Raw genomic sequence first — 24,742 nt, 5'->3', positions numbered from 1 at the left:
CTGGTACTTTGAATTACTATGTGACTTTTCCCTCCTGATTGCACTCAGACTGGTACTGAGACAATCATTGGAATAACAATGTCCTGGGATGCCTGGGTGGCTCAGAGGTTCAGCCTCTGCCTTTGGCTCAGGGTGTGATCCGAGTCCTGGGACCGAGTCCCACATCAGGCTTCCTGCATGGAGCCTGCTTCTCTCTCTGCCTATATCTCTGCCTCTCTCTCTCTCTTTCATGAATAAATAAATAAATAAACTATTTTAAAAACATCCCAATGTCGGGATCCCTGGGTGGCGCAGCGGTTTAGCGCCTGCCTTTGGCCCAGGGCGCGATCCTGGAGACGGGGGATTGAATCCCACCTCGGGCTCCCGGTGCATGGAGCCAGCTTCTCCCTCTGCCTGTGTCTCTGCCTCTCTCTCTCTCTCTATCTCTGTGTGACTATCATAAAAAAAACACCAATGTCCTATAAAGTTTGAAATACAATATGAATATATTCACATGACTTTACAGCAAGCAATTCCTGTGAAGTGGGTACAGCAAGTACTATTACAATTTGCAGATGAGGAATAAGGATCATAGAATATAAGTTGTCCAAAGCCACATAGTCATTTTGATTATCTGTAAAATGGGGATAACAGTAAAACCTACCTCCTTGGGTAATTATAAAGATTAAATGAGTTGAAGTATATAAAGTGCTTAGGACATAGTAGTGGCTTGGTAAATGTAAACTGTTTTATTATATATATATATATATATATAATACTTGTAAAAATTATTCAGTATGGTGTTTTGGTAAACTATTTGCAATGAGTTGTCTAGGGCTTACATATTTTTTCAACATCTTTCTTTTTGTTAATGGCATTTTTTTCAAGTACTATAGCATAACCACCAAAGATAGAACTATTATATCACAATTACCTTGTGTGGTTCTTTCTTTCTAATGGTAGAACATGGTCAGAGTGAGAGCTTAAAAACTTAGGCTAAGATTATTTTAGCATAATGCAATTCTAGACCAACTGTGATCATTGGCTAAACTCTGAGTGAGGAAACCAAATTCCTAAGAATTCACTCCTAAACTTAAATCTTCAAATTTGATTATTTTAATGAATGAAAATAGTACATGTACTGTAAAACATAATTTCTAATCTCAACAGGCTCAGCTTCTATTAATTACTTTTTTTAGTCAAGGCTTGAAGTGGGAACAAAATATTAGGGAAAAGTAGAGAAGGAAACTCAGTTTATTATATATTTATCAATTATTCTACAAATCCTTTAATCACTTAAGGTTTTTGCACTGGGGGTTATTCTGTATGTTAGTAAATTGAACACCAATAATAAAAAATAAATTAAAAAAAAAAAAAGATTTTGGTAACTAAATAGTTAAAGTCAGTACTGCACTAAAAATTTAGCTTTTGTGTATTAAAAAAAGTCCCAAAGCTTGCATACAGATTTGTATACAGATTTGCAATAATATATAAAACCATCTTGCATACAGACATGTAATAATACATAAAATCCATGGTTAGCATAAAACACTTTGGCAGTACTTGAAGACACAACTGAAAATTATCCTAAGGGAATGAGACAGATATGGCACGTGTTAAACTTTCAGAAGGGAAAAATAATAAAATGCTTCATATTTGACAGCATATTTCCCCCACGACATCAGATTTTAGAACTGGTCATTATAACAATATAAGCCTTGCACTCTGGACTGGTAAGTAGAATATTTTAGTCTGGAGCAAAAACCATTTTGGGCAGCCCTGGTGGCGCAGCGGTTTGGCGCCTGCCTTTGGCCCAGGGCGCGATCCTGGAGACCTGGGATCGAATCCCGCGTCAGGCTCTCTGCATGGAGCCTGCTTCTCCCTCTGCCTGTGTCTCTGCCTCTCTCTCTCTCTGTGTCTCTATGAATAAATAAAATCTAAAAAAGAAAACCAAAAAAACATTTTAAAGCAAAACAAGTGACGCTGAAATAGGGGCTCCTTTTCCTCCCTCAGTCACAAGATCCTTCAGTGGCTGGCCTCTTTTCGGTGAAGAGGCAAAAACGAAAAACAAAACAAAACAAACCCAAAACAAAACAAAGCCTCTTCGGAAAAAGAAGAAAGCATCTGAATGAAGTCACCCCCTCACGTGTTCCTCATTACAACGCCAGAGGGAAAGGTTCTCAACAGGAAAGAGCTTGACTGTCCTCACAGGAAGAGAAACGGACTCAGGCGCTCTCGGAAGAAAACTGCACCATGGAGTTCTACGACGTCAGCCAGAGCGCCGGCCGTCAATTAGCACCTCCCCCTGTTTCCGGGAGTGGTAGCTAGGCAACCGCCGGCCTCCGGTAGACCAGAGGACATTATGTTGCGTTAGTGCCCCTAGCGGGAAACGACGAGAACTGCAGGATCTTCTCAGTTTTTACCTCCCCTCTCTCCACCCCTTTTGCTCGTCCCCCCCTCCACAACTTCGGCTCCTCCCCTCTCTTCTCTCAGGCTCGCCAGCTCGTGCTTGCTCTCGCTCACTCGCTCTCTTGCTCGCTCTCTTGCTCTCTCTCTCTCGCTCTCCTTTCCGCCTCCTCAGCTCTTGGGCTAGAATATCTGTGGGTCGAAACGTGATGCGATGAATCCAAGAGAGACCAGAGAGACCGAAACTAGGACGAGGAGTAGGGCGGAAGCGGTGGGACTCCTGGGCATGGGGGCTTCACCACAATAGAGGCAGCGCCCCCACCCGCCCCCGCCAGCTCCTCCGGAGCAGAGCCCCCAAACCCCTTAGGGAAAAGGATGGCGGCGGCACCTACCCAGATCGAAGCCGGTGGGTAACTGTGTCTGGGGGCTAAGGAGATGGGAGCTTGGCGCGACGGCTGTCAGTTTCTTTTGAAAAAGCTTCTGTTTTTCTTTACCTCCCTCTCAACCTCTTTTTCCCCTTTTCACAGAGCTGTATTACCTGATCGCTAGATTCTTGCAGTCTGGACCCTGCAACAAATCCGCTCAGGTGAGAGGGAGAAGGAGATCTAGGAGACGTGGGGAATGGTCCCAATGGGGAAATCGAGGCATCGGGTGTGCGGTTTCACTGAGGGTGAGGGAAAGGCCGGCCTTGACTAGTCCTGCCGTCAGTGGCTGGGTTCTAAGTGGGGAGGGAGGAATGTGTTGATGGCCCTAGCTGCTCCTCATATCTGTGTTTCCCTTTTGCTCAGGTGCTAGTGCAGGAGCTCGAGGAGCATCAGGTACGGAGCCCCTTCGGGAAGAGGTGGGGAGGGCTGGGGTGAGACTGGAGGAAGAGGAGGGCAAGTCAGGGGCGGAGGACACGGGCTGGGAGGGAAGCTTGGATCTGGGCATTGGAGTGAACCAGCTTCTTCCCTCAAAGGGGGCGGATATCACCGGGGTCTTAACTTGCCCCTTCTTTTTTACCATGGGAGGCGGCTTTTCAATATTTCCTCCCCCTCGGCCTCCTTCCTACACTGGACTAGCTTTGGGGCAACAGCTATCGGACCTAGAAAAATACAGACGCCAGAGGGTCGGGGACCAGGACCCAGGTTGGTTCGGGTTAATTGGGAGCCAGGCCTATATATGGTTTGCCCACCCCCAACCCTTTCTTTTCTCCTGCCCCCAGTTGATTCCTCGCCGCTTAGACTGGGAGGGAAAAGAACACCGAAGAAGCTTCGAGGATCTGGTGAGTAAAGTTTTCATTTCAACTTAACCCAACTCTTTATCCACTCCCTCCCCACCTCGTTCCTCCAACCCGCTCCCGACCCCTCAGCCAACAGGGCTCTAGAGCTTTTTGCTGGGCCGAAGAACGACTGCCCCTTCCCCCCCCCCGCCGCCAGTCGGAGAAAGGATACCTTGCCCTCCCCTTGGTTTCGCTTATTTCCACCCGAAAACTTTGAAGAATGTGAGTTAGTTATCAGAGATGCCGTTTTGTAGATTATGAGTATGTTACAAACATTGAGAAAGGCCCATTGTAGGGGGAAAAGGGAGAGAAACCTGGGGGTTATCTTGGGGCACGTACCAAGGACTGACGTTGGCCAATGACAGCGTTGGTAACAGCCCAGAGTTCCGGATTAGTGGAAGAAAACTGTTTTCTGGTTGGTCCTGGCTTGAAATACGGGAACTGAGGCCAGGCTTAGTCTTTGCGGGTGGAGGTACGGGGGAGGGGGCTCAGGGGGGTTGTTAACCGACCCTGGATTGGGCAGAACGACACAATTAAAAATGATAGGAAGCATCAAGCAAATTCCAAAATTTGCCGGTTTTAGGTAATCGACTACCGAATAAAAAAGCATAATTATTGTATATATCACATGTTAGAAAATAGCTCATTAAATCATAGATCGCATTTCTGCATATACATTTTCACCAACAACTACGAGTTATGACCTTTTTGAGAATTGGTGAAACATGATTTGGGGGTTTAGAAGAGACAACAGTGGTTATATTTTAAAATATACTTTAGTAAAGGACCAAAGGCATTGGATTGACTGTGTTGTTTCTCCTACAAATATAATTCATAGTGTACATGCACTTCTGTTCAGCGTTGACACACACAAAAAGGTGATCTTGTTTTTATTTTTGGAAAGATGTCCCCTTGCATTAGCCTCTGGTACAGTGAATTGGGAGGAAATGAAAGGAGAAAGTAACATTAATGTTACTGAAATCTAAATTCAGCTATCTTTCTTTCAAATAAGATCCAAATGGAGGAAAATCACAGTTAAAGAAAGTTGAAGGGGTATGGTAGACTCTAAACATAAATATAATAATTTAATAACAATATTTAAATGATTTAGTATATTAAATTATAATAAGGCCATGTTAATAATTATGACTAAATAATTTTATTTTGCTGACTAAATATTTTTTGCATATCACAAAATAGTTTGGTACTGTGATATGGATAAACTTCATGTGTAATATTAATGGTACAAAATTCTCAGGTGGATAAAAATTATTTTGGGAAAACTGCGTGTATTATCAATGTATTTAATTTGTAGTCAGACTTTTTGTTGAAGTCCTGCCAAAAAAAGGGCAAAACAGTGCCTACCAATATCTATTTAAACACTTTTATAACTAAGGTGGTTTTGAAGATGGAGTTTTATACTGGGGTATATTGAATATGTTTTCATTGACATTTGTCTCAAAGCAGACCATTTTAAGCAAATAGCAAAAGGCAACTTAAAAGTTTTTAAAAAATTACTTGGCAGTGATAAAAAGCAAATGACATCAAAATAATTTAAAGCCTACTAACCACACACACACGTAAAACCAAACCAAACAAAACTCAAAATCCAGTTTACTAGACTTCCTTTCCTTATATTGTAGAGGCATATTTTTACATAATTGTAATCAGTGTCCATTTTAAGCTCTATGTTTTCTTAACACTTTAACATATAATTATATTTGAATGGACATTGTCATTTCAATGGTAAAAGATTTGTTACATTTAAGTTTGCTATGATTTGAATCAACATTAAGTTGAACATTTTAGGTTGCTTCCAGTCTTTCATTAATATCTTTGCGTAGTTAAGTAGCCTTCTTTTTTCCTTTTTTTCTTTTCTTTGGATTTATTTTCCTGGGCAATATTTCTAAAGTGGAGTTTTCAGGTCAAAGGGTCTCATCAGTTTTATAACTTTACTTATATCTTAAAAAATTGCTCTCCAGAAGATAGTACTAATTTCTGATGTTACCATAAAGGTACTTAGAGTGAGTTTTTAAATATTTTTAAAATCTTTTAGTGGCTTTATTAGGTGAAATAGTCCCTAGTTGATTTAATTAGTTCTTTTTTTCATTATTGGTGAGGCTTAAATTTTAACCATTTATCTTTCTAATTGTTGTTAATCCATTTGTATATCCCTACATGTGCCTGATTTTCACATTTATCTTTTAAATTTTTTTATATTTCCGTACACATTATTGCTTTTATATACACAAAATTTCATCTATTTTTTGAACATTGTCTATAGTTTAGTGTATCTTTTTTGTTTTTAATTTAAGTTTCATATTGTACAGAAGTTTTTATTTTTCTGGGATCTAGTGTTTCTAGGAATATTAAACTTTGATAATATGGTCCAGTCCTATTTTAAATTAAATATCTCTTCTCTACCTATGGATTTCTTTGTAAGGGAAGATGGGGTAAGGTTGAGTGAGAATTTGAACAGGAGGTAAAGAAATATTGTGGCTGAGAACTGAATGTGCTGAGTTAGATTGATTGTAGATGCATCATTTGTTTAGTTGCTTAGAATTATTTCACATTTGACTTTTGATTTTGTATGGCTTCATTGTGGAAGAGATGGGTTTTTTTCTTAGTGTAGGTATTTTTTCAAATGCTTTTAGAACAATGGATTTATACAATGTGATCTTTGATTTGCCTACATGTTTCAGGTTGAAGTTTAGGGCAAGTATTAGTAGTAAAACCTTATGTACCTATAATATTTATAAGTAATATAATCTTATATGTTAAATTATATAGCAATACTTCAAAATGAAGGTGTACTAGGGTAAAAAAGAATGAATACAAATGCATGCAGAGGTAAAGGATTATAAATAAGGATATCAAAACATTGAATTAAGATTGCATAGCCATGTATATTACATCCAGGAAACAAAACTCCTGTCTTTCTATCTGTACGTGTATCTTCACTTAAATTGTATATGCTGCTTAACTTGGTTTATCCGGAAGAATATTAAGATAATAAGTTGGATTTCTTCAGCACTTCATTACTGTTATTATTATGCATTCTAGAGATCCCTCTTTTTTCTTTCTTAAATCTGATTTTGTGTTTTATTTATAATTTGGAACACAAGGGAAGGTGGTATTTTGTTAAAGCTACTGGGAGGCAAATATTGACATATTCAGATCTGAAGTGCCTTTTAAAATATGAGAGTCTTTATACACAAAATGTTTGTCAGTTTATGTTGAACTATAAGGTTTCTGAATATGACATTCAAAATAAAACATTCTAAATTAACTTTCAGAATTTTATGTAATGATAAAGGGAGAAATTTGAAGTCATGGTGAGTGTTTTTGAAGTTTGATCTGGACATGTTTCATTTCTGCTTGACTCTTATTTACAATGTAATAGAATTAGATTTGCTTCTTACAATTCATCTTGTGGTAGATAATTTAAATAATTACAGATGTCTGTTCGTTTGTGGTGACCCTGTCGAACTGTTGGCTATTTTATTGCTTCCTCCTTGGAGCTTTATTGGGGACTACAAACACAGTAATGAGGGGTATGTTTGTATGTGTGTATTTAAATGAATAGTTTTTGTTAACATACAAATTTTATATATTGAAATTGTGACTTGGACACTTTTTAAAGGCATGTTTTAATATTTTATAAGCACTTTAAGGGGACTTGCATTGTAAGACTGAGCCAAAGGTATAATTATCTTTAGGTGTGGTATATATTTTTACATTTATTCAGCATTTTTCATCTGTAGAATTGAAAGCCTTAATTAGTGCTTTCATTTAGAGTGACATATATTGTATTACCTTTATTTTATATTCAAATTGAAAATATATTGAAAAGTTTATCAAGATTGTATGTTCATTACTATCTTTTTAATGTGTACATCTATGATGATATTGTCATAAGAACTTGCGTCTGCATATAATATGCAAGTTTAAAAATGCTTTCACATTATCTCATTAGATCCTCAGCAAGTACTTTAAAATACTGTATTTGAATTCTAGACATACCTGTATCTTTTTTTACCTTACCTAGCTCTTGTTCTCTAATTACTAGTAATAGCTTAAATTGTCTATTAGAATAGTAGAATTATTTTTGAGTGCTGGTGGCATAATTATTGCATCCCTAAGTTTGGAAGTAATTTAATTGTGTGTGATTTATTGCCTGCTATGTGGATACCCAGCCATGTTTGGAAGAACAGAATGCATCCAGGGAAACAAAAAGGCATGTGTTACTCAACCCCAGTGTGGATATAGTGCCAACTTATAGGTCCTATGGTAGAGAGTAATTGATGCCTAGAAATTAGTATTCCTCACTTTTTGATTTGTTTGAGACATGTACATATCTACACTTTCGCTTTCTACAATATGTTGGTTTTAGGTATTTGTCTAGATTGATCATTGTCTTTTTTTCACACTTTGGCCCTAAGAACATACTTTCAATAATTTAAATCCTAGGAAACTGGTATCTTAGTACAAATGAAATGGCATTAAGAAAGTGGAGATAGCTGCTGTTAGGGAGTCAGAATCTGGATTGGATGAATGTTCCTTTTACAATTTTGTCCTGAAAGCACCTTTGTCAATTTGAATATTAGTTTGTGTGTTTTTGTTCTTGGTTTACTGATGTTGATTACTGATCGTTTAATAAATAGTTTTTTTGGTAGAAACCAAAAAAGTAATTTTAAGGCAATTTAGTGTTTGTTGGGTCAGAGACGCCCTTGTTTGACATTTCTCATACAGGATTTTGTGAGTAGGAGAAAAGAAAATGAGATTTGGTTGGGAAGATAGTGTTTACTTGGTGAGAGACCCTGGGCAAGTTACTTAACCTCTGAAGGATGCAGTTTCCTCATTTGTAAAATAAAACTCCCTATCTATTTTACAAGGTTGTTGTGTGAAACAAATGGGTTAAATATGAAAGAATGCATTTTGTTAATTGAAAATGCTGCATAAATGAATTGGTACTGCATTTTAAAAATAGGCATAGAGGTGAATGGAAAATAGATATCTAAAGAACTATGACCCCAGATTTTATGTTATTGGCTAGCTAATTATCACCACTTCATTTTCCTAATATTTTTATAAGGTGAGGGGCATATCAAACAGTACCACTGGAAAAAAAGTATTTAAAACTTTGCAGCCCATTGTACAAACCAGTGGTATTACTCTAGTAGAAAAGTCTACCTGCTTTATTTGCCCTTTCTGCCCAGTTTTTCCCCTTTTTCATTTAAATTCAGCAAACATTAAAACTCAATACTTTATGATATAATATTGGAGTATTGCAAACATTTATATTTTACTGAGAAGTATCAAGAAGAAAATAAACTTATTATTTTTTTGTGTTTTATTCTAGTCTTATTTTTTGTACATGCGTATTTTCCCTTCAAAATCAGATCATCCTCTGAGTTTTTTATAACTTTTTTTTTAACTTAATGTTGTGGGGGAGAATCTTAAACATTGAGGGATATTATGTGTTAGTCACTGTGCACAGTATGTTTACTGGGTAGGGGTACCTTTGTATTTGCCTGGAATGCCTTCCATTCCTTTTGTCTGTTCTTGTGAATTTTCACTTAGCCTTCAAGTGTGAAGTTAGACAGGAACCTCTACCCCTAGGCTGAAGTAGGTATTATATTTCTTTGCTTCTCTTAGCTCTTTGTATTACCTCTCAGCACTTGTACTTTGATTTGTTTTATTTACTAGTTTGTTTCCTTCACTGGGATTGTGCATTCCCTTAGGGCAGCAGTTTAATTGTCTTCCCATCTCATCTCTATACATTAAATGTCTGAATGAATAAATGCACAAGTGAATGATTTTGTTTTTGTTTTACAAATCATATGAGGTAGTTATCCTTACTCCCTGTTTTACAGATGCAGAAGCTCAGGCTCTTAGACTGAGCAACTTTGCAGGTCACAGAGGTAGGAACTGAAGATGGTAGAAAAATGAAAATCTAAGTCCTTTCTACTGCTACAATTTCACACTGCTTGAAGGAGTAACAGCTAGTAAATTTTAGAGCCCAAATAATCTGGGCTTTCAGACTTCAAAGTACCATGCATATCTCTATATTATACTTATATTGATGTATGTGAAACCCTGATCTGTTTTTCAAAATCTATTTTGTTTTCTGTCCCTAAATATAAAAAATAATGTGACTAATTTTTTTATATGTACTTCACCCCTCCTCCCTTGCCCATATCAAAAAAATAAAATCTCAGATAAAATATTATATTTCACTTCTTCAACATATAGGCCCAGTTTGATTATTCATTTTGCCTGTGTAGTCATGATCTTAGAAAACAAAACACAGAAACAATTATCTTTGTATTTGTTTTTTTTTCACTTGACCTATAATTTCTAATAGCTAAGGTAAAAATGTTATTACTGCTCTCTGAAAATTAGTATTTCAAATGTAGTGCTTGGTATGGGCGTGGCACCCTGAAGTTAGGTACCTTTTGCATTTTATTCAGTTCTCCGCTGGATTCCTTTTAACAATTATGATGAGTAGGATCATTTCTGTGAACTCCTGGTCTTCTCACTTGTCATAATAATTCTGAAGTTTAGTAATTCATTTGTTAGGTTTGTTTTTTAAGTCGGCCAGTCTTCTTATCAAGAATGTTTATAATCCAGGATTCATTTAATTTCTTTCAGTTAAATCAACTGTACTTTTTTGCAGTCTTCATGATAGTTATTGCTATAATTTTTTAACTGCCTTAATAAGACAGTAATGGGAAGAACAATGGACGGGGAAACCCAGATTTCTGTACATTTACTGTGACCATTGGACTTCACTTCTCCAAATCTGTTTTTCCTACTGTAAGATGTGAAGTTAGGTTGATTATGTATGAGGAAACTTCTAAATAAAACATCCTATAATTTAACTCCTTGGAGCTCTTTACAGAATAATATAGAAGTTTGAGTTATACTCTTGAACTTTGTTTTTAGAGAATGCTTTTCTTCTGTCGATATCAAAGTACTTATTGTGTTACTTGGGTCATTATATTCCAGGGAGAAAATGTGGTTAAATAACTGAAATTAGAATGTTTGAGCTTTAATTGAAAAGAGTGACTTATTATGTTGAGAATTTCATAGAATAATACATACTTTTAATATTAAATCTTATTACATCATGCATATTTCTAATACAGAATTTTTTAAAGACTTAAAAGTAATTACTGAGGGTAGATAAGAGTTATTAGGCTAAAAAAAGATCACCTTTAAAAAATTCCAACTTTAATGAAAGCAGATAGATTGAAATAAATGTCGACTACCACTTATAAATCCTGATATTTGATGTAGAAGAAATTATTATTTCAAGAACTGAGCTGGTATAGTCTGGAATCCTGTTGATATTGTTTAAAGGAGATGCTAGCATATTCAACTCAAATGTATTGTTATTGCTATTGTGTTGATAGAATCTGTGTTTACTACTGGTTCATAATCAAATTTTTATTGATTTTAGAGGAATGGACTTTTTTTGAATGGGGCCAGTTAGAAATTAAGCAATCTCCAATTGTATAAGGTAGAAATCAAACTTGTGAAATTTATTTAATAGCTTATAATAAAAGTCTTCAAGGGGGAGAATTTGGTGTAGATAAGCCCTGTTTGGTTGTTTTATTAATGATTCTGTATTTTAAAATTATTACCGAGGAATTGATAGAAAGATTACAAAATTGGCTGAAAATCAAACATCATTGTTTCTATAAAATGAAGTTGCCAGGTGACTAAAGATGTCAGTTTAGGATATAGTTCTGACAGATTTTCTGTAAGAGGGTGATTCTAAAAAGAAAATTCATATTAGAGAAATATTTTCTGGATTATAGATGGCTAGATACATTGTAATTTCTAGGCCGGTGAATAACTCTTAAAATAGTAATGGAATGAATAAAATAAAATTGATAAAAAGAAAATGCCAGCTAGGAAGGGCACTTGATGTAATGAGCACTTGGTGTTATACGTTAACTGATGTATCACGAAATTCTACCCTGAAACTAATAATACACTATATTGTTAACTAACTTGGATTTAAACAAAAAATAAAAACAACCCCCCCAAACCCAGGCAAACAAACAAAAAAGAAAATGCCAGTCAAGACATAAACTACCATCCTATGTAAAGACTTCATGCAGTGTTTACTTGATGAAAAAATAATGGCTGATAAAGGAAGCCAAGTATATCTGAGACAGTGTTGATGGGAAAAAAGACATAAGCTATTATAGATGTTCATATGCAGTATTTTAAAGTAGTTTTCTTTCAGATACATATATTATAGAGTACTTAGTATACTTACTTGAAGGCATATATAGGAAAATGTTCTAATGTGGAGGGAATGAATTACAAACTAGGATTTTAGGATATCAGTGTTTGTAGATAATACTAGATTGAATTGAAGCAGATACTTTTTTTTAAAGATTTTACTTATTTATTCATGAGAGACACACACACAGAGAGAGAGAGAGAGAGAGAGAGAGAGGCAGAGACACAGGCAGAGGGAGAAGCAGGCTCCATGTAGGTAGCCTGACATGGGACTCAATCACAGGTCTCCAGGATCATGCCCTGAGCTGAAGGCAGCACTAAACTGCTGAGCCACCCGGGATACCCGAATCACCTACTTTGACTTTAATAATACCTGTATGTTTAACTGAGAGGTGTTTCTGTGTAGTTATTTGCTTAGAAAACAAAACTAGAGATATGAGAAGTAATTGAAAGAATTTGCCCGATCCTTTGTCCCCATCCAGAAGCTAAACCTTTTAAATGCAGATATAAAATAACCAGGCTAGATTGCCATTCTTTCTGAGCATCATGACAGTTCCCAAGCCCCATTTATTTTGGTAGATTAAAATGAATTTTTCCTGGGACTTAAAAAGATAATTTGCAGGAAATAATTTTTAAAAATCACAATAGAATCATTTATTCACAGAATTCTGAATACATGTTGGATTGTAGTTCTTCAGCTTATGTTTTCTAAGAAAATACAAAAAGTACCTAGATAAGAGAATCTAAGATTTTTCCTCTTTATAGAGGAAGTGTCATGTGATATTTCTTATAGTTAGACTTTACTTTGGTTTTTTAATGTTCATTGATTCGCTGAACAAATAATTAACAAGAACATATATAATTGCTTCTTTCGAATCATTAGGGATGATTTACAAAATTATTCTTTAATGTTGTATTGTTCTTGACCTGTTGATTATGTACTGATGTGAGGTCCTATGTGATATTTTTTATGTATATATATATGTTTATATATATTTACATATATATATTTACATTTTTATTTATATTTATTTTTCTTTCTCTTTCTCTCCCTTTATGTCAAAATGAAAATATAGATGTTCTTTTTATTTAAGGATTTTTAATAGTCTAGTTCTCTGTTTGCTTCTTTAATAATTAGATTTTTATGAAACACCGTGGGGACTTGAACATTAGCTTAGATAAAAAATGAACAGTATTGTTGTTGTTTAATTTTCACATCCCTGTCTACATATGTTTATCATCTTCAGAAATTTGCTTCTGTGTTTTAAAAATGAGTTAATGTTGTGATGAATTTTGAGTACATAGCTTATTTAGAGCATAGTATTTATAAAAACATAATTTGATACTGTTTGGAAACCAATTAACTTTTAAAAGGAACACCAGTTCTGTTTTTTTAAGTAGATATGTCCAGTTAATCCTTAAGGGATTTAGGAGAGAATATGGTGCAAGTAATACCTATTTTTTGTATCCTTATAATTTTTTGTATATTATTTTTATTGGAGTTTGATTTGCCAATATATAGCATAACACTCAGTGCTCACCCTGTCAAGTACACCCCACAGTGCCCGACACCCAGTCACCCCAACCCCCCCTCACCTCCCCTTCCACTACCCCTTGTTCATTTCCCAGATTAGGGGCTCTCATGTTCTGTCACCCTTTCTGATATTTCCTACTCATTTTCTCTCCTTTCCGCTATAATCCCTTTCACTATTTTTTATATTCTGCGAATGAATGAGACCATATACTGTTTGTCCTTCTCCAATTGACTTAACTTCACTCAGCATAATACCCTCCAGTTCTATCCACATTGAAGAAAATGGTGGGTATTTGTCGTTTCTAAAGGCTGAGTAATATTCCATTGTATATATAAACCACATCTTCTTGATCCATTCATCTTCTGATGGACACTGAAGCTCCTTCCACAGTTTGGCTATTGTGGACATTGCTGCTATAAACATTGGCGTGGAGGTGTCCTGCCATTTCACTGCATGTGTATCTTTGGGGTAAATCACCAGTAGTGCAATTCCTGGGTCCTAGGGTAGTTCTATTTTTAACTCTTTGAGGAACCTCCACACAGTTTTCCAGAGTGGCTGCACCAGTTCACATTCCTACCAACAGTGCAAGAGGGCTCCCCTTTCTCCACATCCTCTCCAACAGTTGTTGTTTTCTGTCTTGTTAATTTTCCCCATTCTCACTGTTGTGAGGTGGTGCCTCATCATGGTTTTGATTTGTATTTCCCTGATGGCAAGTGAGGCGGAGCATTTTCTCGTGTGCTTGTTGGCCATGTCTCTGTCTTCTTTGGTGACATTTCTGTTCATGTCTTTTGCCCATTTCATGATTGGATTGTGTGTTTCTTTGTTTTTGAGTTTAATAAGTTCTTTATAGATCTTGGATACTAGCCCTTTATCTGATAGGTCATTTGCAAATATCTTCTCCCATTCTGTAGGTAGTCTTTTAGATTTGTTGACTGTTTCTTTCACTGTGCAGAAGTTTTTATATGGATGAAGTCCTGTGAGTTCATTTTTGCTTTTGTTTCTCTTGCCTTTATGGATGTATCTTGCAAGAAGTTGCTGTGGCCAAGTTCAAAAGAGTATTGTCTGTGTTCTCTAGGATTTTGATGGAATCTTGTCTCACATTTAGATCTTTCATCCATTTTGAGTTTATCTTTGTGTATGGTATAAGAGAATGGTCTAGTTTCATTCTTCTGCATGTGGCTGTCCAATTTCCCTAGCAGCATTTATTGAAGAGACTCCTTTTTCCAGTGGCTAGTCTTTCCTGCTTTGTCGAATATTAGTTGACCATAAAGTTGAGGGTCCATTTCTTGGTCCTATATTCTGCTCCATTGATCTATGTGTCTGTTTTTGTGCCAGTACCACACTGTCTTGATGATCACAGCTTTGAAGTACAACTTGAAATCTGGCATTGTGATGCCCCTGGCTCTGGTTTTCTTTTTCAATATTTCCCTGGCTATTCGGGGTCTTTTCTTATTCCACACAAATCTTAAGATTATTTGTTCCAATGCTCTGAAGAAAGTCCATGGGGTTTTTATAGAGATTGTATTGAACACGTAAATTGAATTGACATTTTCACCATATTAATTCTTCCAATCCATGAGCATGGAATATTTTTCCATGTCTTTGTGTCTTCCTCAATTTCTTTCAGAAGTGTTCTGTAGATTTTAGGTTATAGATCCTCTACTTCTATGGTTAGATTTATTCCTAGGTATCTTATGCTTTTGGGTACAATTGTAACTGAGATTTATTCCTTAATTTCTCTTTCTTCAGTCTCATTGTTAGTGTATAGAAATGCCACTGATTTCTGGGCATTGATTTTGTATCCTGCCACACTGCCAAATTGCTGTATGAGTTCTAGCAATTTTGGGGTGGAGTCTTTTGGGTTTTCTACGTTCAGTATCATGTCCTCTGCAAAGAGGGAGAATTTGGCTTCTTCTTTGCCAATGTGAATGCCTTTTATTTCTTTTTGTTGCTGGATTGCAGAGGCTAGGATTTCTAGTAATATGTTGAATGGCAGTGGTGAGAGTGGACATCCCTGTTGTGTTCCTGATCTTAGGGGAAAGGCTCCCAGTGTTTCTCCATTGAGAATGATATTTGCTGTGGGCTTTTCCTAGATGACTTTTAAGATTCTGAGGAATGTTCCCTCTGTTCCTACACTCTGAAGAGTTTTGATCAGGAATGGATGTTGTATTTTGTCAAATGCTTTCTCTGCATCTGTAGAGAGGATCATATGGTTCTTGTTGTTTCTCTTGCTGGTATGATCTATCACATTGATTATTTTACGGGTGTTGAACCAGCCTTGCACCCTAGGGATAAATCCCAGTTCGTCATGGTGAGTAATCTTAATGTACTGTTGGATCCTTTTGGCTAGTATCTTGTTCAGAATTTTTGCATCTGTGTTCATCAGGGATATTGGTCTATAATTCTCCTTTTTGGTGGCGTCTTTGTCTGATTTTGCAATTAAGATGATGCTGGCCTCATAAAACGAGTTTGGAAGTATTCCGTCCCTTTCTATCTTTTGGACCAACTTAAGTAGAATAGGTATTGTTTCTTCTTTAAACATTAGATAGACTTCCCCTAGGAAGCCATCTGACCCTGGACTTTTGTGCATTGGAAGGTTTTTGATGACTGCTTCAATTTCCTCCCTGGTTATTGGCCTGTTCAGGTTTCCTATTTCTTTCTGTTCCATTTTTGATAGTTTGCAGTTTTCCAGAAATGCACCCATTTCTTCCAGGTTGCCTAATTTATTGGCGTATAGCTTCTCATAATATGTTTTTAAAATCGTTTGTATTTCCTTGGTGTTGGTAGTGATCTCTCCTTTTCATTCATGAGTTTATTAATTTTAGTCTTTTCTCTTTTGTTTTTAATAAGGCTGGCTAATGGTTTATTTATCTTATTAATTCTTTCAAAGAACCAACTCCGGGTTTGTTGATCTGTTCTACAGTTCTAGTTTCTATTTCATTGAGTTTTGCTGGAATCTTTATTAACTCTCTTCTTTTGCTGGGTGTAGTTTTTATTTGCTGTTTTTTTCTCCAATTCCTTTGGGTACAAGGTTAGCTTGTGTATTTGAGTTTTGTCCAATTTTTTGAGGGATTCTTCTATTGCGATGTATTTCCCTCTTAGGACTGCTTTTGCTCTATTCCAATGATTTTGAATGGTTGCATCTTCATTCTCATTAGTTTCCATGAATCTTTTCAATTCTTCTCTAATGTCTTGGTTGACCATTTCATCTTTTAGCAGGGTGTTTTTTAACCTTGAGATGTTTGAATTTCTTCCAAATTTCTTCTTGTGATTGAGTTCAAGTTTCAAAGCATTATGGCCTGAAAATATGCAGGGGACAATCCCAATTTTTTGGTATCAGTTGAGACCTGATTTGTGACCCAGTATGTGGTCTATTCTGGAGAAAGTTCCATTTGCACTTGAGAAGAATGTCTATTCAGTTGCCTTTGGATGTAAAGTTCTGTAAATATCTGTGAAATCCATCTGGTCCAGTGTATCATTTAATGCTCTTGTTTTTTTGGAGCTGTTGTACTTAGAAGACCTGTTTTTGCTGAAAGTGCCGTGTTGAAGTCTCCCAGTATTAGTTAATTATCTAAGTAGTCTTTACTTTGTTTATTAATTGATTGATATACTTGGCAACTCCAACATTAGGGGCATAAATATTGATGATTGTTAGGTCCTTTTGTTAGATAGATCCTTTAAGTATGATATAGTGTCCCTCTTCATCTCTTACTAGTCTTTGGGATTAATTTTAGTTTATCTGATATGAGGATTGCTACCCCTGCTTTCTTCTGAGGACCATTTGTATGTTAAATTGTTCTCCAACCTTTTGTTTTCAGGCAGTAGGTGTTCTTAGATATAAAATGAGTCTCTTGTAGATAGCAAATAGATGGGTTTTGTTTTTTTATCCAGTATCAAACCTGGTGTCTTTTGATGGGATCATTTAGCCCATTCATGTTCAGAGTTACTATTGAAAGATATGAATTTAATGTCATTGTAATACCTATTAAGTCCCTGTTTTGTGGATTATTTCTTCGGGTTTCCTCTTTCTTTTACAGTGTCCCCCTTAATATTTCTTGCAGAGTTGGTTTGGTGGTCACATATTCTTTCAGTTTCTGCCTATCTTGGAAGTTCTTTATCTTTCCTTCAGTTCTGAATGAGAGCCTTGCTGGGTAGAGTATTTTTAGCTGCATGTTCTTCTCATTTAGGACCCTGAATATATCCTGCCAGCCCTTTCTGGCCTGCCAGGTCTCTGTGGAGAGGTCTGCTGTTAATCTAGTATTTCTCCCCATGTGTTTAGGGATCTCTTGTCTCTTGCTGTTTTAAGGATTTTCTCTTTATCTTCGGAATTTGCAAGTTTCACTATTACATATTGAGTTGTTGAATGTTTTTTATTGTATTTTTGGGGGTATCTCTCTATCTCCTGAATCTGAATGCCTGTTTCCCTTCCTAAATTAGGGACGTTCTCAGCTATGATTTGTTTAAATATGCTTTCTGTCCCTCTGTCCCACTCAGTGCCCTCTTGAACCCCTATTATATGTAGATTTTTCCTTCTGAGGATATCATGTATTTCCTTTAATCTTTCCTCAGGGTTTTTTATTTGTTTTTCTCTTTTTCCCTCAGCTTCCTTCTTTGCCAGTATCTTACTTCTACATCACTCTTGATTCTACCTCATTAACCCTTGTTTGTAGGACCTCCAGTTTGGATTGCATGTCATTTAATTGATTTTAAATCCGGCCTGATTAGTTCTAGATTCTGCAGTCATGAAGTCTCTTAATTCCTTTATGTGTTTTGCCAGAGCCCACCAGTAGCTTTATAATTGTGCTTCTGAATCGGCTTTCTGACATCAAATTGTAATCCAAATTCTGTAACTCTGGGAGAAAGTAGTGTTTATGATTCTTTCTTTTGTGGTGAGTCCTTTTTCTAGTCATTTTGCTCAGTGTAGAGTGGCTGTATGAGTGTGCTGCATCAAGAATATTAACCACGACCTAAGTAAATTTCACCCTCGATAAGTCTGCCAAGATCAGAGACCAGAAATTGAAAACCAAGATCAGAACGAAGTAACACAAAAGGGCCACTAAAGTGAAAAACAAATTTTCAAACAAAGTAGTAAAAAATAAAAGGCCAAGTATCCTAAAGAAGAAGAGAGAATAGAAAAAGAAAGGAGGATAAAGAAAAAAAGAAAAAAAGTAGGGGTTACTGAGATATGGTGGTGGTGACAAAGTTGTAGTGGAGGGAGAATGTAATCTACCTGAGGGTTCCTAGAGCATGATCCTCTTGTTTCTGAGTATATTAAGTTTTATATGTTAGAAGATTCTCTGTCCCAAATTTATATAAAGCAGAAATACTTGTAGAAGGCCCCAACATTGACCACTAAAACGTAAATGAGATAAAAGAAGGAGGCAGAATGGGAATGAGGAATTTCACAAAATGAACCAGCACAGTATACTACTTGGTTCTGGGTACTTACTGGTCATGTTTTAGAATGTATTAACCTCTGGCATTGTAGAAAAATGAGGTAGAGAAAACAAAAACACAAAACAAACAACAAAAAACATATCATTTATATCTCCCCAAATTAATTTGGGTATGTTGAAGGGAATCTAGAAGTGGAAAATATATCTAGGACCTGTACTTGTAGAAATATGAAAATCAAAAAGGAAGAATCTTAGAAATGAAGAGGTGGTAAAATATTGTAGTTAAGGTGAAAAAAGAGAAAAAAAGTATTAGAAATTTACAGTCTGATATAAAAACGAGTTGTCCTGGAAAAAGGAGGGGTACCCCCTGGTTCTATATAGTGTAAATCCCTTGACTTCCTCTGGAGCTTTCCAGCCTGCTAGGTCAAGAACTTGCTCTTCCCCTGTTGTTCCAGCTGGTCTTATGGGGGAGGGGCCTGCTGTGGTGACTCTCTGGTGTGTGTACCTGGGGGAACTGACCCCTCCCCACAAGTGCTGGGCTCAGTGGGAGCTTTTTACCCTGTGAGGCCTCTGTTTCCTGGAGGCCCCATCTTTCCCAAGCACAGTGTGACACAAGGAAGAACAACACCTAGGGCAGCGGCCTGGTCTCCATCCCTGGAATCAGCTCCCCACTTCACTACCGCAGGTCCCAGTCCACACTGGCCTAGATGCTCCCAGGACAGGGTACGCTGATCTGCATAGCTTGGAGGTGCCCGTGGGCTGGAGCGTCAGTCCCAGCTGTCCTCTGCCCTCCCTGTTTCTGCCAGTCCTAGGGGGAGTGCAGGATGGTGGGCTGTGTTGCCTGTCCCCCTGGGATCTGGGGCCTGTCCTGCTGGAATTGCGCTCTGGGGCTGCAGCTCCCAAAGGCACCAGGGCGCAGACCCTTCCACCCGGAGCCCCCGCCTGACTGGCTTCTTACCAGTGCCACACAGCCTGTGTACTCCAGCCCTTTACCAAAATCGGCCAGAGGAGTGTGGTGCCCTTTCTCCCAGGTGCGCTTCCTCTATTAGTGACTCCAGGAAACTAGAGGCTCCACTCCCCCACCTTGCGATTCCGCTCAGTTCCCCCCCCCCTTTTTAAAGATTTTATTTATTTATTCATGAGAGACACAGGCAAAGGAAGAAGCAGGCTTCATGCAGGCAGCCCGATGTGGGATTCGATCCCAGGACTCCAGGATCACGCCGTGAGCAGGCGCCAAACCTCTGAGCCATGGAGGGATCCCCTTGATTTCCCTTTAAATCACCTTTCTATCTGGGAAGAATCTGGTGTGGATTTTTTAAAGTTCCTGCTTTTCTGAGGCTGGGCTTTCCTGTCCCAGAGGCTCTCTGGTCTTAGCCTGGCCCCTTGCTGGGCCCCTCCCCCACTTGATTCTTTTTTATCCCCCCCCCCCCACCTTCCTACCTTGTTAGATACGAAAACCCTTCTCTCTGTAGCATTCTAGCTGTTCTCTCTTTAAATCTCAGGTCGATTTCATAGGTTTTCAGGATGGTTTGACAGTAATGTAGGTAAGTTGGTGGGGCCAGGTGAGTTGAGGACCCCTAGTCCTCTGCCATGTTGCCTGAAGCCTATTCTTATCATTTGAATAGAATCTAGATTCTCTGATTCTTGAACAATTCATCATTACTGAATAGATCAATTTACCAGAAGAGTTTACCCATTGTCTTTGTAGTTTAATTTTAGGCATGCACACTTTTGCTGTTTTGCAATACTTATTTCATAAGATTAACAGCTAAGCAAATGATTTAATCAAGGCATGTAAAAGTAAGTTTGAGTGCCATACCATTTAAATGCTATCATTTAGATGTGCTTAATTTTTGTAGCTGTTTCTTTAATTTGGTTGAAATATTTAATGTTTAAAATGTTATTTTCCTGATTCTGTATATAAAAATTATACTTTGTTCCAAGATGGAATGGTTTGGTAATGGATTAAATTATGTTTTTAAACCAAATTGGTTTTCCTGTTTTATTTATGCTTTTTAGGTGGCAGCCAATGCACACATTCCTCCAGACTACCTCCTTAAAATTTGTGAGCGGATTGGTCCCTTACTAGATAAGGAGATCCCTCAGAGTGTTCCTGGGGTACAGACATTACTAGGTGTTGGTCGGCAATCTCTGTTACGGGATGCCAAAGGTAAGATTTTCAGTTTTTAGAGGAAGAAATGGATAACGGCTTATTTTTATGTTAAGCAAATATTCCCATGCTTTCCGAAATACTAGTTTTCTTCTAGCTTTCCTTATTTTTCCAATCTTATTCTTATTTTCTTATAAGTAAATTTTTAGAGTCCTAAAAGGAGCCCTCTACCGTAAAATAGTGAATGCAATAGAGGTAAATAATATGAATATTTTTTAATCCTGTGAAATAGAGATCTTAAAACATCACTGCTTTGATTAATGTAGTATGAATGCTTAAAATAGTCTTTCATTATATTTTATTATTTTTAAGTAATTATGAGTCTTTATATCATCCTAATCACATTGTATATTTTATAATAGGTAAATGAAAAATGATATATTAAAATTTATATATGATATATAAACATTTTTATAATTGGAAATATTAAAAAAAGAAAATATTAAAAAATATATCAATCTATTAGTGACTGTTCAATAATAGTTTTTCTACTTTACTGTTTTTCAGTTTTAAAGATTTTCCCCAAAGTTTTTCATGGAACCCCAATATGTAAAATATATAAAGTAGTATTTTATGAACATAAAAATATGAAAATAGGCATTAAGGATGCCTGTTAGTTTAATAAAACTTCAGGTCCAGCAACTAATTTGTTTTGTTTTATTAGCATCATGTCTTTAAAAATTCTAATTCACAACAGTAAATAGCTTCAAAAATACCAGTTTTAAACATCTCATTTTATAATATAAGGAAATTCTTCAAATCAGTTAATTTGGAAGCTTTTGAGAGAGCAGTATAGGGGTGCTTGGTTGGCTAAGTTGGTTAAAGTGTCGAATTCTTGATTTCAGCTCATGTCGTGATCTCAGGGTTGTGAAATTGAGCCCCGTGTTGGACTCCATGCCCAGTGTGGAGCCTGCTTTGGATTCTCTCTCTCCCATTCCCTCTGCCCCTCCCCTCAAAAAAAGAGTAGTGCAATATTTTTTATCACAGTTGAATTATTAGGAATATGTCCTATTTGCTTGAGCTTTTGACATAAAGGACAAAACCATAACTATAGTCAGTTATCATCTGATAAGGCAGTATTGATACCTATTATGGCATAATTTGCAGGCACTCCATAATGTGTGTACCAAGTATAAATATTTCTGAATTTTACCTGGCATACTTGTGCTATAGTTGTAACCTTGCTTATATAGTTTTATATAATTAGAAATGTATAAGCCTAAAGATCAAGAAGGACCAGTATAAAACTAAAACCTTATTAATCCCTGACATATTTACATAAGATTCAAATACACACATAATAAAAGCTCTAAGTTCTAGAAACAAAATATCCTGGTGATATATTAAAATGTTGTTGTTTACCAGTCATAATATGTTTTATAACATGTTTAAAATTATACACATTAATTTTTATTGTGGTAAGAGTTAAAAATATATTCTAACAAATGAAATTGAAAGCAGACATTTACCTCTAAGGTACAATTTAAAATAAAACACTATTCTATTTCTTGACTAACTTTTCAATCTTTTTGAATAGACTGTAAGAGTACACTATGGAATGGGTCTGCTTTTGCAGCTCTACATAGAGGCAGACCTCCAGAACTACCTGTAAATTATGTGAAACCTCCAAATGTGGGTGAGTAATATCCATGTGAGCTATGAACATATTCTTGATTTGTTTCTTCCTGATCTCATTATACAGCCAAAAATAGGTAACAGAATTAAATTTGAAGTATAAACAAGCTGCTTATATTCAAGGAATTTCATAGTCCAACTTTTTAAAGCATTTTTAATGTAATTATGTTTTTGTGTTCTTGTTTTCTTTTTTCTCTTTCTTTCTTTCTTTCTTTCTTTCTTTCTTTCTTTCTTTCTTTCTTTTTCTTTCTTCTTAGCAGATGCATTTCCTTTTATATATACTATAGGTGTTTTTAACCATATGGATGTCTATTTACATATCTAGGTACTGAGCTTAAAGATTTTACAGGGAACTATGTAAAGATGACTTTCAGAACAAAACAAAATACATTCTGCTTATATCTGTTTGCTAAAAATAATGATGTGATTGATTTCATATGTCTTTATTAAAACAAAAAAGTCACTCCTCCCCCTTTTAGTTTACTGAAATTCACACGTTCCATTCAAATTATTCCTGGGGCATCTCTAGCCAGACCATTATGAAGAGATACTACTAGTGGTTTCCAAGGAGATGTAGCTACAAAACCATTTGTACTAAAACTTAACTCTTAAAAAGAATGTATAAATAGCTGGATGAGTAATTGTCACTCTGCTTTCCTATTTTCTCACTCTTCTAAACAATTATTTTGTATAGTGCCTAGGTCTTAAAGAATATTCCTTAAATTCAAATTGAAAAATAAAAATACATTTTAAAAGGAATACTATCTTATATAATAAGCCTATTGAAGTTACCCCAAGAGGTTAAACAAATTTAGGCTAGAAATAATTTCAAAAGTTATTTAGACAAAATTATTGATAAAAATTCATAAGGGTTATTGAAATAAATTAGATGTTTCCATATATATTACTAACAATACTATTCCATGGACTAGATGTCATTGGGTGAAGAAGACTACTGATGTGGGTCTAATTGGAAATGACATTTTTAACATTTCTTTTTCATTTTCAGGGGTAGTTTGTTTACCCTTTAAAATTTTCCAGTGTTCACTTTTCCTCTTTATTACGAATAAAGCTTTATTCATAATTAACTTATTAGCTTGAATTAAGATGCCTCTTATTATTCATGCATTAATTTATGTTCAAAAGATTCAATATTTTTAACTACACTATCAACATTATTTGTAATGCTTTATACTTCTATAAATGGTCACATGTAAAGTGCCGAAGAGTAGCATTTAGAGTATTAGGTTTTCCATCTTTCTTTAGTCTTTCTTCCCTTCCCTTTTTAAAAACTATTTTAACTATATACATTCAGACTTCTACCGGTTTTATACAGTGAACACTTTACATTCTGACCTAGATCACTTTGTTATTTTTATTGTAACTGCTTAGGAATTTCAGTGTTCCTGGCATTGATGCCTTTACATTCTTAATTCTGCCTTGTAATTTGAAGAGGAGGTATTACAATAGAAATGATTCAACCCTGATGTATTTTCATGTAGTATATACTAGTCAAAAACATTTAAGTTTAGGATATTTAGAATTCACAACCTGGTAAAAACTCGAGGAGTTGTCTAGGAAAGTAGCAAGATGAGTAAGAAGTCTTTTAAATTTGTGATTTAAGTGTTATCTCATTAAGGGGTATGTACAGTTCTGTATAGCTACTTTAAAATCAATCAGTTTTATAGTTTCCCAATGTAAATAAAATTTAATCAAGATTAAGTGAGGCACCTGGGTGGCTCATTCTGTTGAGCATCTGACTCTTGGTTTGGCTCAGGTTGTGATCTCATGGGTCATGATCTCTTGGGTCCTGAGATTGAGCCTCCTGTGGGGCTCTGTGCTCATCAGGGAGACTGCTTGAAAGATTCTCTCTGCCCCATCCCCAACTTGATCCCTTGGGTGTATATGCACGTTCTTTCTCAAGTAAATAAGTCTTAAACACTTAATCAAGAATATGATCTTGAAAATTTAATCAATGAATCTTAGAACTTTAGCAACACTATTTTTAAAAATTATTTATTTATTAAAAAACTTTATTTTGAGAGATAGAAAGAGCCAGGGGGAGGGTTGGTGGTTAGAGGGGCAGAGGGAGAAGGAGAGA

General features: G+C 36.2%; 1 protein-coding gene and 1 long non-coding RNA gene across 5 annotated transcripts in view; one reads left to right on the top strand and one right to left on the bottom strand.

Moving 5' to 3' along the window:
* Positions 1-2,437: 2,437 nt before the first annotated feature.
* Positions 2,438-3,942, bottom strand: LOC119868461. Its single transcript, XR_005386372.1, has 3 exons — positions 3,819-3,942; positions 2,778-2,952; positions 2,438-2,577 (listed from the first exon to the last, which is right to left on the bottom strand). It is a non-coding gene; the product is annotated as an uncharacterized LOC119868461 (long non-coding RNA).
* BRWD3 (bromodomain and WD repeat domain containing 3) overlaps positions 2,448-24,742 on the top strand; it is a 176,244-nt gene continuing 153,949 nt past the window's right edge. For 2 of the 4 annotated variants that reach the window (XM_038587783.1, XM_038587781.1), the window contains exons 1-6: positions 2,448-2,791; positions 2,913-2,971; positions 3,174-3,203; positions 3,590-3,649; positions 20,856-21,006; positions 22,544-22,642. In XM_038587783.1, coding sequence (XP_038443711.1) covers positions 2,761-2,791; positions 2,913-2,971; positions 3,174-3,203; positions 3,590-3,649; positions 20,856-21,006; positions 22,544-22,642 — 430 coding nt within the window. In that variant the 5' untranslated portion in view covers positions 2,448-2,760. The remainder of the gene's footprint in view (positions 2,792-2,912; positions 2,972-3,173; positions 3,204-3,589; positions 3,650-20,855; positions 21,007-22,543; positions 22,643-24,742) is intronic. The other 2 variants (XM_038587782.1, XM_038587780.1) reach the window with 1 other exon arrangement.

The sequence above is a fragment of the Canis lupus genome, chromosome X, assembly GCF_011100685.1.
Source record: "Canis lupus familiaris isolate Mischka breed German Shepherd chromosome X, alternate assembly UU_Cfam_GSD_1.0, whole genome shotgun sequence".
Lineage (NCBI taxonomy): Eukaryota > Metazoa > Chordata > Mammalia > Carnivora > Canidae > Canis > Canis lupus.
This window is presented reverse-complemented; position numbering and strand designations above follow the sequence as displayed.